We start from the raw sequence: 16,262 nt of genomic DNA, 5'->3' as shown, positions 1-16,262 counted from the left end.
CACAGGGCCCGACACACTACACATACTGATACTCTAACACACACACAGGGCCCTACACACTACACATACTGATACTCTAACACACACACAGGGCCCTACACCCTACACACACTGTCACCTCCATCACTCCAGTATTCCTGCACCCTACACACACTGTCACCTCCATCACTCCAGTATTCGTGCACATGTAAATATGATATTGGAACTGTATATAGTTTTCTTACTTACTTTATTGTGTATTTCATATTTCTTATTCCTCATGTTTTGTTTTGTAGTGATACATTGTTATTGATTACTGCATTGTTGGGGTTTGAGTTTGAAAGAAATGCATTTCACTGTACTTGTGTATGTGTCATTAAAACTTGAAATGTGTTATAGATCTGTCATTATCATTGAAAGTCTAAGAAGCAGTAGATCTGTTCTATGTGTTATAGATATGTCATTATCATTGAAAGTCTAAGAAGCAGTAGATCTGTTCTATGTGTTATAGATCTGTCATTATCATTGAAAGTCTAAGATGCAGTAGATCTACTCTGTGTTATAGATCTGTCATTATCATTGAACGTCTAAGAAGCAGTAGATCTGTTCTATGTGTTATAGATCTGTCATTATAATTGAAAGTCTAAGAAGCAGTAGATCTGTTCTATGTGTTATAGATCTGTCATTATCATTGAAAGTCTAAGATGCAGTAGATCTACTCTGTGTTATAGATCTGTCATTATCATTGAAAGTCTAAGAAGCAGTAGATCTGTTCTATGTGTTATAGATCTGTCATTATCATTGAAAGTCTAAGAAGCAGTAGATCTGTTCTATGTGTTATAGATCTGTCATTATCATTGAAAGTCTAAGAAGCAGTAGATCTGTTCTATGTGTTATAGATCTGTCATTATCATTGAAAGTCTAAGAAGCAGTAGATCTGTTCTATGTGCACTCTTTCTATGCTTCCCATTATTAAGTTTAGTTTTTGTGCCTTTTACCTTCGGTTTTGTACAACAGCTTCAAACAGCTGAAAATATAATAATTTTGGTTATGGAAAATATATTTAAAAGTGGTTTAGATGGTACGATTATTCTCTACACTGTACTTGCTTGTTTTATCACATAAACTGAAATTAGGTAGCTATTAGAATTTTAGCAACCAGGAAAAGGCGTTGCGATTTCTGCATAGTGCATCTTTAATTGAAATATTGTAGAATTCCATTCATTCCTATCGGGAGGACTGATCCATCTGGGGAGTTCCAATATGGCCATCTGGTGGCTTCAAATCCCCTCACTTGCCAATACATAGCAATTCAAATGTTATTAAATAACACCACAGTCGGGGGATCCAAACTAATTTTACCGACACTTTCCTCGTCCTCACCTCATCTCATCCTACAATTTGGTGATCCCCTTGAATGTTCATGTTGCTTGTTCCATGTTCCCAGTAAAACTACCTTTCCCATTATGCTCCACGGTAGGCTAGTTATTGCGGAGAAAATTTTACAGCCATCATATTCAATTTAAAATACACGATTACTAACCATATTTCACGTGTGACGCCAAAAGTGTTTACCCAAATCAAAAATATAACCGGAGTGTTTTTATCCTAATTCTCCAGGCGAAGCGTCTGTATGACGCACCGGATGTCTCTCTAACTTCCTTTCCTCCTTTCGGTGAGTTCGTGTTCACATGGCGGTGTCTGCCTCTCTTCAAAACATTCTACAAACTCTACCATCTTTCTAGCGTATAACCTCAGTTTCCTTTCGTAATAAGTGTTTGTTTTGTGTGTTATTTATACAGATTGCAGCTATGGGTCGCCGGCCAGCCCGATGGTGAGGTTTTTTGTCACATGATTTTTATAGCTCGGGATTGAAGTATGTCGCTGGATGAAAATGCAAAATGGAGGATATGTCCGCACCATGTGCATTAATGATCCAGCTACCTATATTTGCGTTTTTGCTGTCAAGTAATTTACTCGCATAGCCAATCCTTGTGCTGTCATAACTAGATAACTAGATGGGCTGTTACACAATTGTCGACGAAGTCACGGTCAGTCACTTAGGTAACATGGTGTTGAATGTAGCTCGTTGGCATTTAGATTGGAGACTTTTATCTCCCTCACCAACTTCAAACATCTGCTATCTGAGCAGCTAACCGATCGCTGCAGCTGTACATAGTCCATCGGTAAATAGCCCACCCAATTTACCTACCTCATCCCCATACTGTTTTTATCTTATTTACTTTTCTGCTCTTTTGCACACCAATATCTCTGTACATGACCATCTGATCATTTATCACTCCAGTGTTAATCTGCATAATTGTAATTATTCGCCTACCTTCTCATGCCTTTTGCACACAATGTATATAGACTCCCCTTTTTTCTACTGTGTTATTGACTTGTTAATAGTTTACTCCATGTGTAACTCTGTGTTGTCTGTTCACACTGCTATGCTTTATCTTGGCCAGGTCGCAGTTGTAAATGAGAACTTGTTCTCAACTAGCCTACCTGGTTAAATAAAGGTGAAATGTAAAAAAAAGTTACTAGTTGGTAGGCTAACCGCTAATGGCACAAACCAGCATAGTTAACTAGCCATTGAAGCCTGTCCGTGGCTGAACGGTTATAGAGGTTATTAGTGTCGTACATCGGCCTGTGATTACACAGCATATAACGTTGTTTTTTTTACCACACAGTATAAAAATGCATGAACATGTGTAAACATCCTTAGTGTCATTTGAACTGACTTCATCACACACCTGCAGTGTATTTAGCCAATCAGTCTGCAGTGTGGTTCTGGTGTATAATTACAGCAGAACAGTACCTGTTTGCCTATGAGGCCCGCTGGGAGGTGTTGGCCCTTTAAGAGACTGAGACATGACCGACTGGCTAGATTGCCTTCACACCCTAAAACATGGCTGTTTCTGCCAGACCGCTGATCACTTAAATGACGTTGTTGACCTTTTCCTGTGTTGAATGTAAAGGCAGCTGATATAATCACTTGACAAACCAAACATTGAAAGATGACGGCATGTGGCCTGGTACTGTGGCTGGTCAACAGATAATTGTTTCAAGCCATCTCTCTCCCACAGCTATCGCTACTGCAAGAACAAGCCCTACCCCAAGTCCCGCTTCTGTCGTGGTGTGCCTGGTAAAGCCCTTGTCCTTACTTTCTCCTCTCCTTGGTTATTCCCCAATACCCACTCAGACATGCCTTGAACAGTGATGTGCAGACATGGTCGTAATCGTATCCGTAAGTTGATAGTTGGTGGCTCCTGAAAATACAACTCGGATAATTACAAAAAAATAATTCTGAAAATTGCCCATAAGTTACGATACTAGTTCTGTCCGACTACTCGGCACCGTGTTCTGAACTGCAGCTCATGACGCTGACCAGTCTCGCTGCAGTGCGGTTCTGGTGTTCAATGGCTGCAGACAGTGACTCTGTGGTTGTGTATGAGGCCAGCTGGGAGGTGCTGGCCCCTTTAAGGGACCGCTGAAACAAAACGTGACCTGTCAACTATTCCCTGTATGTAGTGTGCTCTGCTCTCTGTCCCCTCCTGTATGTAATGTGCTCTGCTCTTTGTAGATCCTAAGATCAGGATCTTTGACCTGGGCAGGAAGAAGGCCAGGGTGGATGAGTTCCCTCTGTGTGGTCACATGGTCTCTGACGAGTACGAGCAGCTGTCCTCTGAAGGTGAGGGCACAGGTCATCTCTGGGGCACACATCACAAAAACATGTTGTCTTCTGAAAGGCTAGGTTGGATCTAATCTCACATTCATGTACTTTCTAAATCTCTCCATCTCTCCTCTGTAGCTCTGGAGGCAGCAGCCTGTGTTAACTCTCCCATCTCTCCTCTGGAGGCAGCCTGTGTTAACTCTCCCATCTCTCCTCTGGAGGCAGTCTGTTAACTCTCCCATCTCTCCTCTAGCTCTGGAGGCAGCAGCCTGTGTTAACTCTCCCATCTCTCCTCTGGAGGCAGCCTGTGTTAACTCTCCCATCTCTCCTCTGGAGGCAGTCTGTTAACTCTCCCATCTCTCCTCTAGCTCTGGAGGCAGCAGCCTGTGTTAACTCTCCCATCTCTCTTCTAGCTCTGGAGGCAGCCCGTATCTGTGCCAACAAGTACATGGTGAAGACTTGTGGAAAAGACGGCTTCCACATCCGGGTCCGCCTGCACCCCTTCCATGTCATCCGTATCAACAAGATGTTGTCCTGCGCTGGGGCTGACAGGTACAGTACTGTTCTAAACTCATAAAACACACCTGCAGCTTATTAAGCCGACCAGTCCCGCTGACGTGCGGTTCTGGTGTGCAATGGCTGCAGACAGTAACTCTGTGGTTGTGTATGAGGCCAGCTGGGAGGTGCTGGCCCCTTTAAGGGACCGCTGAGACAATGCTTTACAACTGGTGCTGTGTTTCAGACCAGGACTGACTGGGCCGGGGGTTGTGGACCGGGACTGACTGGGCCGGGGGTTGTGGACCGGGACTGACTGGGCCGGGGGTTGTGGACCGGGACTGACTGGGCCGGGGGTTGTGGGCCGGGGGTTGTGGGCCGGGACTGACTGACTGGCTGGGCTGGGGGTTGTGGACCGGGACTGACTGACTGACTGGGCTGGGGGTTGTGGGCCGGGACTGACTGACTGGGCTTTGTGGGCCGGGACTGACTGACTGGGCTGGGGGTTGTGGGCCGGGACTGACTGACTGGGCTGGGGGTTGTGGGCCGGGACTGACTGACTGGGCTGGGGGTTGTGGGCCGGGACTGACTGACTGACTGGGCTGGGGGTTGTGGGCTGGGACTGACTGACTGACTGACTGACTGGGCTGGGGGTTGTGGGCTGGGACTGACTGGGGGTTGTGGGCTGGGACTGACTGGGCTGGGGGTTGTGGACCGGGACTGACTGACTGGGCTGGGACTGACTGACTGGGCTGGGGGTTGTGGACCGGGACTGACTGACTGGGCTGGGACTGACTGACTGGGGGTTGTGGACTGACTGACTGACTGGACTGGGGGTTGTGGGCTGGGACTGACTGACTGGGGGTTGTGGACTGCTCTGTCTGCTGGTAATATGGACACGGTGCTGCTCCATGTCCATGACCAGCCTCTGGTCAACAGTAGTGTACTGTAGAGAATAGGGCGCCATGTGGCCATTGGGTAATTAGCATTGATGTTTTACCGTACATGCAGAATGTATTCAAACTGACCCTCAGTCTGGTTCCTCTCCAGGTTTCTTCCTGCTCTAGTTTCCCTGGTCTCTGCTTGCTGTAAAGCACACTAGCTATTCCTTGTCAGTAATGTGTTGCCTGTAGTAATGAGACGTGTTTTGTTCTGTTTCTAGGCTCCAGACAGGGATGCGTGGTGCGTTCGGTAAACCCCTGGGCACCGTGGCCCGTGTTAGAATCGGTCAGGTGATCATGTCTGTCCGCACCAAGGCCAGCAACAAGGAGCACATTATCGAGGCTCTCCGCAGGGCCAAGTTCAAGTTCCCCGGACGCCAGAAGGTAACACACTGAATATACATTTGAAATGTGGACACTTGTATGAGTAGCTACACACTGGGGTAACTGGTGTCGATCATTGTGAGAATATATTAGATGAGATTTGAAGGTCTTTTAACACTCATTGTGCGCTGTTAGACCCCTGCAGCTCATTAATCTGACCAGTCTCGCTGCCGTGCTGTTCTGGTGTTCTATGGCTGCAGACAGTGACTCTGTGGTTGTGTATGAGGCCAGCTGGGAGGTGCTGGCCCCTTTAAGGGACCGCTGAGACAAAACTAGCTATATTTCCTTCACTGAGGAAAAATGGTTGCCTCTGGATAACATCTGATCACTCTCTCCTTTCTCTCTCCCAGATCCACATGTCTAAGAAGTACGGCTTCACTAAGTTCAACGCGGTAGACTTTGATCAAATGATGGCTGAAAAGCGTGTGATTCCTGATGGCTGTGGGGTGAAGTACATCCCTTCGACTGGTCCTCTGGCTCGCTGGAAGAAGATTCACGCCATCTAGACACCCAACTACAGACGGTCTGGACGGGCACAGAAACATCCAAGAGATCAGAGACATGGAGGAGGAACAACTAGCCAATAAAATATAAAACTGACCTGAGTTGCCTTCCGTTATTCTGAGCTTCACTCCTGATTTCAGATGACTTGAAGGTTGTGGGCAAAATAAATACTGGTTTGGTGTTGGACCTAAATGAACAATGACATAAGCTATTGTACAATTAGTTATGTACCAGTGTTAATATAACTGACGCCTTAATTTCTGTGAAGCGGGTGATCTCATGTCACAGCATTTCTAAAGCACTCTGCACGTCTGGATTTGGTCAACAATGCACATCGGTGTAGTTGCTGGTGTAACAGAGTTTTAGGCCTGACTAATACAGTGTTTCACAAACTAGGGGTTGCCTGATTTGAAAATTGGTTGTGAGAAACAAACAATTGTACTTGATTCATAGGTCAGTCACCTCCGGTAGATGTGGTTCTGATCAACTACTTTGTTTTATTTCTACATGTGGTGTTTTAAGGTACAACAGATGACTCTGGGAAACTTGTCTGGTTTCCCTCTACCATGCCTAAGCTGCGCCGGACTCAGGACAGTGGGAGGGAGAACATGATCTCTTCTGCACATGACCCTTTCTGATGCCCTTCAAACAGTGTGTAAAGTACTGACTTGTAATACAGCCCAAATTAAAAGTAAACCTTGGCTGTTGATTACATCACCTATGTCTCATCTAAATGGGGTAACGGGCCAGTGATTGCCAACTCCCGGACTAATACCAGAAATTTAGCAAAAAAAAATATTTTTCCCGGGCATCTGTTCCCACAGATGTGGTGTTTAATTTTTAAAGTCTATATAGGGCAGCAGCCTCTCTGTGCTATTGATGCCTATTTAACAGTCTGATAGCCGTGAGATAGAAGCCTGTTTTTCCCAGCAGCCTCTCTGTGCTATTGATGCCTGTTTTTCCCCAGCAGCCTCTCTGTGCTATTGATGCCTATTTAACAGTCTGATAGCCGTGAGATAGAAGCCTGTTTTTCCCAGCAGCCTCTGTGCTATTGAAGCCTGTTTTCCCCAGCAGCCTCTCTGTGCTATTGATGCCTATTTAACAGTCTGATAGCCATGAGATAGAAGCCTGTTTTTCCCAGCAGCCTCTGTGCTATTGATGCCTATTTAACAGTCTGATAGCCGTGAGATAGAAGCCTGTTTTTCCCAGCAGCCTCTCTGTGCTATTGATGCCTATTTAACAGTCTGATAGCCGTGAGATAGAAGCCTGTTTTTCCCCAGCAGCCTCTCTGTGCTATTGATGCCTGTTTTTCCCAGCAGCCTCTCTGTGCTATTGATGCCTATTTAACAGTCTGATAGCCGTGAGATAGAAGCCTGTTTTTCCCCAGCAGCCTCTCTGTGCTATTGATGCCTGTTTTTCCCAGCAGCCTCTGTGCTATTGAAGCCTGTTTTTCCCAGCAGCCTCTCTGTGCTATTGATGCCTATTTAACAGTCTGATAGCCGTGAGATAGAAGCCTGTTTTTCCCAGCAGCCTCTCTGTGCTATTGATGCCTGTTTTTCCCAGCAGCCTCTCTGTGCTATTGATGCCTGTTTTTCCCAGCAGCCTCTCTGTGCCTATTTAACAGTCTGATAGCCGTGAGATAGAAGCCTGTTTTTCCCAGCAGCCTCTCTGTGCTATTGATGCCTGTTTTTCCCAGCAGCCTCTCTGTGCTATTGATGCCTATTTAACAGTCTGATAGCCGTGAGATAGAAGCCTGTTTCTCTCAGTCCACGCTTTGATGCACCTGTACAGGTGTTGTGTTCTACACATCACCGGGGGCAACCTACCTGCCCTACAGGATCCAATGTCATAGGAAGGCCAAGAAGATCATCAAGGACAACCACCACCCGAGCCACGGCCTGTTCACCCTGCTATCATTCAAAAGGCGAGGTCAGCCTCTGGAGAGCCCTGTGGTTGGGTCTAGGGTGTGCGATAATAATTTAGTTCAGTTATATTTGCTTTCTTGGGTACAGGAACAACGGTGGCCATCTTAAAGCATGTGGGGACAGCCGCCTCGGATAGGGAGAGAATGAATAACACTCCACCCAACTGGTCTGCGCATGCTCTGAGGACGCGGCTAGGGATGCCGTCTGGGCCGGCCTTGCGAGGGTTAACACGCTTAAATGTCTTACTCACGTTGGCCACGGGAAGGAGGGCCCACAGTCCTTGGTAGCGGGCCGCATTCGTGGCACTGTGTTGTCCTCCAAGTGGGCGAAGAAGGTGTTTAGCTTGTCTGGAAGCAAGACGTCGGTGTCCAGGACGTGGCTGGTTTTCCCTCTGTAGTTCGTGATTGTCTGTAGCAGTTGAATTGAGACTCCACTTTGTCTCTATACTGATGTCTTAAAGTCCAAAGACGTAAAAAAGAAGCCGGAGGAAGGAGAGATGACAAAGGAATTCAGTTTACTGTTTTATCTGTGGATTAATTAACAGAGTAGAGGACCTTGTGCATTTCAGGTAAAATTACAACCCAATGTTTATATCCCAGCACAAATTAGCTAGCAGCAAGCTAGCTATATTGCCATAAATGTTTAATGCTTTTCGACCTGTCCCCAAATTATAGTTGGTTCAGAGTTTGTTTTGATATTTTAACCTGCATGACTTGGTCATGTCTGGTGTGGGGGTAAAAAAAATCAACATGCGCGCGATGGCGCATGCAGGCGCATCCAGTTTGGTCAGCATGTTAGACTACAGCCTACAACTAGTGATACCACAGAGTGGTGGGCCCTGTTAGACTACAGCCTACAACTAGTGATACCACAGAGTGGTGGGCCCTGTTAGACTACAGCCTACAACTAGTGATACCACAGAGTGATGGGCCCTGTTAGACTACAGCCTACAACTAGTGATACCACAGAGTGGTGGGCCCTGTTAGACTAGTAATACCAGAGTGGTGGGCCCTGTTAGACTACAGCCTACAACTAGTGATACCACAGAGTGGTGGGCCCTGTTAGACTACAGCCTACAACTAGTGATACCACAGAGTGGTGGGTCCTGTTAGACTACAGCCTACAACTAGTGATACCACAGAGTGGTGGGTCCTGTTAGACTACAGCCTACAACTAGTGATACCACAGAGTGATGGGCCCTGTTAGACTATAGCCTACAACTAGTGATACCACAGAGTGGTGGGCCCTGTTAGACTACAGCCTACAACTAGTGATACCACAGAGTGGTGGGCCCTGTTAGACTATAGCCTACAACTAGTGATACCACAGAGTGGTGGGCCCTGTTAGACTACAGCCTACAACTAGTGATACCACAGAGTGGTGGGCCCTGTTAGACTATAGCCTACAACTAGTGATACCACAGAGTGGTGGGCCCTGTTAGACTACAGCCTACAACTAGTGATACCACAGAGTGGTGGGCCCTGTTAGACTAGTAATACCAGAGTGGTGGGCCCTGTTAGACTACAGCCTACAACTAGTGATACCACAGAGTGGTGGGCCCTGTTAGACTACAGCCTACAACTAGTGATACCACAGAGTGGTGGGTCCTGTTAGACTACAGCCTACAACTAGTGATACCACAGAGTGATGGGCCCTGTTAGACTACAGCCTACAACTAGTGATACCACAGAGTGATGGGCCCTGTTAGACTACAGCCTACAACTAGTGATACCACAGAGTGGTGGGTCCTGTTAGACTACAGCCTACAACTAGTGATACCACAGAGTGATGGGCCCTGTTAGACTATAGCCTACAACTAGTGATACCACAGAGTGGTGGGCCCTGTTAGACTACAGCCTACAACTAGTGATACCACAGAGTGGTGGGCCCTGTTAGACTATAGCCTACAACTAGTGATACCACAGAGTGGTGGGCCCTGTTAGACTACAGCCTACAACTAGTGATACCACAGAGTGGTGGGCCCTGTTAGACTATAGCCTACAACTAGTGATACCACAGAGTGGTGGGCCCTGTTAGACTACAGCCTACAACTAGTGATACCACAGAGTGGTGGGCCCTGTTAGACTACAGCCTACAACTAGTGATACCACAGAGTGATGGGCCCTGTTAGACTATAGCCTACAACTAGTGATACCACAGAGTGGTGGGCCCTGTTAGACTACAGCCTACAACTAGTGATACCACAGAGTGGTGGGTCCTGTTAGACTACAGCCTACAACTAGTGATACCACAGAGTGGTGGGCCCTGTTAGACTACAGCCTACAACTAGTGATACCACAGAGTGGTGGGCCCTGTTAGACTAGTAATACCACAGAGTGGTGGGCCCTGTTAGACTATAGCCTACAACTAGTGATACCACAGAGTGGTGGGCCCTGTTAGACTACAGCCTACAACTAGTGATACCACAGAGTGGTGGGTCCTGTTAGACTATAGCCTACAACTAGTGATACCACAGAGTGGTGGGCCCTGTTAGACTAGTAATACCACAGAGTGGTGGGCCCTGTTAGACTACAGCCTACAACTAGTAATACCACAGAGTGGTGGGCCATGTTAGACTACAGCCTACAACTAGTGATACCACAGAGTGGTGGGCCATGTTAGACTAGTAATACCACAGAGTGGTGGGCCCTGTTAGACTACAGCCTACAACTAGTGATACCACAGAGTAGTGGGCCCTGTTAGACTACAGCCTACAACTAGTGATACCACAGAGTAGTGGGCCCTGTTAGACTATAGCCTACAACTAGTAATACCACAGAGTGGTGGGTCATGTTAGACTACAGCCTACTGCAAACTACTGCTGTTTGTTCCTGAACTGGCCTAATGGCAGAACTGTCCTTCAGCATCACAAGTTGGTTCAACTTCTTTAACAACACCATGAAAGAACTGAATATAATAGCATAACAGGCCTATAACGTTACTCTTACACCAAAAACAGCTCATTTCCAATTAGATTTTAGGACGGTTAGTTGAAGCTGAATAATCAAAAAATATATATATCATGCGCCAAAACTGAACGGAACGAGCCACTAGGCAGGATATCTGCTTTGATTGAAACAAAATACAAAAAGGCTAATAGTTAATTAAAACCATCTGCTTTGATTCGCTCACGAAACAATCATTTAATATCTAAATGTATATTCCCATGAAACTGATCAATCAAAATCATTGGCATGGAGATGCAGTTTGGACGTTAAACGTGAAGAATTTGCCTATCATTCCCGATGGACAAGTGATGATGGCCTATTTCTAAATTAGATATGCCTAACTTGGTGTTTGAGGGTTTTAATTTAAAAAAAATCACACCACTGATCATCGGACGTCACAGATAATATCACTGTTTCCCACAGTAGACGCACGGTCGCGCCGCCGACGCACGGTGCGGACTGGGATCTCCGACAGCGTCAGGAGGGAATCCACTAAAAGCAACAGATTACGAGTTAAATCCTTTACCGTCCAGATGTTGATATTGATCCTGGTGATGAATGTTGTCCCCTTGAATATTAGCTTTGTCTGTCGACAGGCAGCGTCCGCTGGAGGATGAAGTGAAGGAGATGGAGGGATGAGAAGAGAAACACTTCATCCATGCTTTGAAGTTGCCATAAAATTGTTTTGATTAATTCAACTGTTGAGCCTACCTTGATAAATGATGAACAGGCCTATATTTGACATCGTTTTTTAAGGAAGGAACCCCCAGGTAGACAAGCTGTTGGTACTGTAACCGGTAATGACTGTCCAAGTGATCATCAATAAATACCCCACTACTGTTGACCAATCGCAGATGAGGGAGCATAGATTCAGGCTACGGACTTCGGCTTGCCTCAAGAAAAATGAGTGTGGCGAACTGTTTTGGCCGGGAAGCATACGGACCCTTACTCACTCTCTTCCCAGTACCACTCTTCCTCTCTTCCCAGTACCACTCTTCCTCTCTTTCCAGTACCACTCTTCTTCTCTTTCCAGTACCACTCTTCCTCTCTTTCCAGTACCACTCTTCCCAGTACCACTCTTCCTCTCTTCCTAGTACCACTCTTCCCAGTACCACTCTTCCTCTCTTTCCAGTACCACTCTTCCCAGTACCACTCTTCCTCTCTTTCCAGTACCACTCTTCCCAGTACCACTCTTCCTCTCTTTCCAGTACCACCCTTCCTCTCTTTCCAGTACCACTCCTCCCAGTACCACTCTTCCTCTCTTCCCAGTACCACTCTTCCTCTCTTTCCAGTACCACTCTTCCTCTCTTTCCAGTACCACTCTTCCTCTCTTTCTAGTACCACTCTTCCTCTCTTTCCAGTACCACTCTTCCCAGTACCACTCTTCCTCTCTTTCCAGTACCACTCCTCCCAGTACCACTCTTCCTCTCTTTCCAGTACCACTCTTCCTCTCTTTCCAGTACCACTCCTCCCAGTACCACTCTTCCTCTCTTTCCAGTACCACTCCTCCCAGTACCACTCTTCCTCTCTTTCCAGTACCACTCTTCCTCTCTTTCCAGTACCACTCTTCCCAGTACCACTCTTCCTCTCTTTCCAGTACCACTCTTCCTCTCTTTCCAGTACCACTCCTCCCAGTACCACTCTTCCTCTCTTTCCAGTACCACTCTTCCTCTCTTTCCAGTACCACTCCTCCCAGTACCACTCTTCCTCTCTTTCCAGTACCACTCTTCCCAGTACCACTCTTCCTCTCTTTCCAGTACCACTCTTCCTCTCTTTCCAGTACCACTCCTCCCAGTACCACTCTTCCTCTCTTTCCAGTACCACTCTTCCTCTCTTTCCAGTACCACTCCTCCCAGTACCACTCTTCCTCTCTTTCCAGTACCACTCTTCCTCTCTTTCCAGTACCACTCTTCCTCTCTTTCCAGTACCACTCCTCCCAGTACCACTCTTCCTCTCTTTCCAGTACCACTCTTCCTCTCTTTCCAGTACCACTCTTCCTCTCTTTCCAGTACCACTCCTCCCAGTACCACTCTTCCTCTCTTCCCAGTACCACTCTTCCTCTCTTTCCAGTACCACTCCTCCCAGTACCACTCTTCCTCTCTTCCCAGTACCACTCTTCCTCTCTTTCCAGTACCACTCCTCCCAGTACCACTCTTCCTCTCTTTCCAGTACCACTCCTCCCAGTACCACTCTTCCTCTCTTCCCAGTACCACTCTTCCTCTCTTTCCAGTACCACTCCTCCCAGTACCACTCTTCCTCTCTTCCCAGTACCACTCTTCCTCTCTTTCCAGTACCACTCCTCCCAGTACCACTCTTCCTCTCTTCCCAGTACCACTCTTCCTCTCTTTCCAGTACCACTCCTCCCAGTACCACTCTTCCTCTCTTTCCAGTACCACTCCTCCCAGTACCACTCTTCCTCTCTTCCCAGTACCACTCTTCCTCTCTTTCCAGTACCACTCTTCTTCTTTCCAGTACCACTCTTCCTCTCTTTCCAGTACCACTCTTCCCAGTACCACTCTTCCTCTCTTCCTAGTACCACTCTTCCCAGTACCACTCTTCCTCTCTTTCCAGTACCACTCTTCCCAGTACCACTCTTCCTCTCTTTCCAGTACCACTCTTCCCAGTACCACTCTTCCTCTCTTTCCAGTACCACCCTTCCTCTCTTTCCAGTACCACTCCTCCCAGTACCACTTCCTCTCTTCCCAGTACCACTCTTCCTCTCTTTCCAGTACCACTCTTCCTCTCTTTCCAGTACCACTCTTCCTCTCTTTCTAGTACCACTCTTCCTCTCTTTCTAGTACCACTCTTCCTCTCTTTCCAGTACCACTCTTCCCAGTACCACTCTTCCTCTCTTTCCAGTACCACTCCTCCCAGTACCACTCTTCCTCTCTTTCCAGTACCACTCTTCCTCTCTTTCCAGTACCACTCCTCCCAGTACCACTCTTCCTCTCTTTCCAGTACCACTCCTCCCAGTACCACTCTTCCTCTCTTTCCAGTACCACTCTTCCTCTCTTTCCAGTACCACTCTTCCCAGTACCACTCTTCCTCTCTTTCCAGTACCACTCTTCCTCTCTTTCCAGTACCACTCCTCCCAGTACCACTCTTCCTCTCTTTCCAGTACCACTCTTCCTCTCTTTCCAGTACCACTCCTCCCAGTACCACTCTTCCTCTCTTTCCAGTACCACTCTTCCCAGTACCACTCTTCCTCTCTTTCCAGTACCACTCTTCCTCTCTTTCCAGTACCACTCCTCCCAGTACCACTCTTCCTCTCTTTCCAGTACCACTCTTCCTCTCTTTCCAGTACCACTCCTCCCAGTACCACTCTTCCTCTCTTTCCAGTACCACTCTTCCTCTCTTTCCAGTACCACTCTTCCTCTCTTTCCAGTACCACTCCTCCCAGTACCACTCTTCCTCTCTTTCCAGTACCACTCTTCCTCTCTTTCCAGTACCACTCCTCCCAGTACCACTCTTCCTCTCTTTCCAGTCCCACTCCTCCCAGTACCACTCTTCCTCTCTTTCCAGTACCACTCTTCCTCTCTTTCCAGTCCCACTCCTCCCAGTACCACTCTTCCTCTCTTTCCAGTACCACTCTTCCTCTCTTTCCAGTACCACTCCTCCCAGTACCACTCTTCCTCTCTTTCCAGTACCACTCCTCCCAGTCCCACTCTTCCTCTCTTTCCAGTACCACTCTTCCTCTCTTTCCAGTACCACTCCTCCCAGTACCACTCTTCCTCTCTTTCCAGTACCACTCTTCCTCTCTTTCCAGTACCACTCTTCCTCTCTTTCCAGTACCACTCCTCCCAGTACCACTCTTCCTCTCTTTCCAGTACCACTCCTCCCAGTCCCACTCTTCCTCTCTTTCCAGTACCACTCTTCCTCTCTTTCCAGTACCACTCCTCCCAGTACCACTCTTCCTCTCTTTCCAGTACCACTCTTCCTCTCTTTCCAGTACCACTCTTCCTCTCTTTCCAGTACCACTCTTCCTCTCTTTCCAGTACCACTCCTCCCAGTACCACTCTTCCTCTCTTTCCAGTACCACTCTTCCTCTCTTTCCAGTACCACTCCTCCCAGTACCACTCTTCCTCTCTTTCCAGTACCACTCCTCCCAGTACCACTCTTCCTCTCTTTCCAGTACCACTCTTCCTCTCTTTCCAGTACCACTCTTCCCAGTACCACTCTTCCTCTCTTTCCAGTACCACTCTTCCTCTCTTTCCAGTACCACTCCTCCCAGTACCACTCTTCCTCTCTTTCCAGTACCACTCTTCCTCTCTTTCCAGTACCACTCCTCCCAGTACCACTCTTCCTCTCTTTCCAGTACCACTCTTCCCAGTACCACTCTTCCTCTCTTTCCAGTACCACTCTTCCTCTCTTTCCAGTACCACTCCTCCCAGTACCACTCTTCCTCTCTTTCCAGTACCACTCTTCCTCTCTTTCCAGTACCACTCCTCCCAGTACCACTCTTCCTCTCTTTCCAGTACCACTCTTCCTCTCTTTCCAGTACCACTCTTCCTCTCTTTCCAGTACCACTCCTCCCAGTACCACTCTTCCTCTCTTTCCAGTACCACTCTTCCTCTCTTTCCAGTACCACTCCTCCCAGTACCACTCTTCCTCTCTTTCCAGTCCCACTCCTCCCAGTACCACTCTTCCTCTCTTTCCAGTACCACTCTTCCTCTCTTTCCAGTCCCACTCCTCCCAGTACCACTCTTCCTCTCTTTCCAGTACCACTCTTCCTCTCTTTCCAGTACCACTCCTCCCAGTACCACTCTTCCTCTCTTTCCAGTACCACTCCTCCCAGTCCCACTCTTCCTCTCTTTCCAGTACCACTCTTCCTCTCTTTCCAGTACCACTCCTCCCAGTACCACTCTTCCTCTCTTTCCAGTACCACTCTTCCTCTCTTTCCAGTACCACTCTTCCTCTCTTTCCAGTACCACTCCTCCCAGTACCACTCTTCCTCTCTTTCCAGTACCACTCCTCCCAGTCCCACTCTTCCTCTCTTTCCAGTACCACTCTTCCTCTCTTTCCAGTACCACTCCTCCCAGTACCACTCTTCCTCTCTTTCCAGTACCACTCTTCCTCTCTTTCCAGTACCACTCCTCCCAGTCCCACTCTTCCTCTCTTTCCAGTACCACTCCTCCCAGTCCCACTCTTCCTCTCTTTCCAGTACCACTCCTCCCAGTCCCACTCTTCCTCTCTTTCCAGTACCACTCCTCCCAGTCCCACTCTTCCTCTCTTTCCAGTCCCACTCCTCCCAGTCCCACTCTTCCTCTCTTTCCAGTACCACTCTTCAAACCTTATAGTTTATCAATGGAGAGAATCGTTAAACTCCTCGTTAATCATAATAAAAAGAGATAGACGGGGAGAGAAAGAGATGAGGACAGGAGAGAAAGAGATGAGGACAGGAGAGAAAGAG

At 47.5% G+C, this 16,262-nt stretch overlaps 1 protein-coding gene and 3 non-coding genes across 4 annotated transcripts; all 4 read left to right on the top strand.

The window, feature by feature from the left end:
* Window positions 1–1,639: 1,639 nt before the first annotated feature.
* Window positions 1,640–6,077, top strand: rpl10 (ribosomal protein L10). The gene is made up of 6 exons (XM_021592996.2): window positions 1,640–1,813; window positions 3,069–3,127; window positions 3,566–3,673; window positions 4,069–4,207; window positions 5,313–5,475; window positions 5,826–6,077. Exons 1-6 carry the CDS (start codon window positions 1,791–1,793, stop codon window positions 5,979–5,981), a joined length of 648 nt encoding a protein of 215 aa, XP_021448671.1. The 5' UTR covers window positions 1,640–1,790; the 3' UTR covers window positions 5,982–6,077.
* LOC118966236 lies at window positions 3,351–3,483 on the top strand. Its single transcript, XR_005053495.1, has one exon. It is a non-coding gene; the product is annotated as a small nucleolar RNA SNORA70 (small nucleolar RNA).
* On the top strand, window positions 4,240–4,372 carry LOC118966235. Its single transcript, XR_005053494.1, has one exon. It is a non-coding gene; the product is annotated as a small nucleolar RNA SNORA70 (small nucleolar RNA).
* LOC118966237 lies at window positions 5,615–5,747 on the top strand. Its single transcript, XR_005053496.1, has one exon. It is a non-coding gene; the product is annotated as a small nucleolar RNA SNORA70 (small nucleolar RNA).
* Window positions 6,078–16,262: the final 10,185 nt, after the last annotated feature.

The sequence above is a fragment of the Oncorhynchus mykiss genome, chromosome 9 (genome assembly GCF_013265735.2).
Source record: "Oncorhynchus mykiss isolate Arlee chromosome 9, USDA_OmykA_1.1, whole genome shotgun sequence".
Lineage (NCBI taxonomy): Eukaryota > Metazoa > Chordata > Actinopteri > Salmoniformes > Salmonidae > Oncorhynchus > Oncorhynchus mykiss.
Note: the sequence above shows the minus strand (reverse complement) of the source record. Positions and strands in the feature narration are given on the sequence as shown.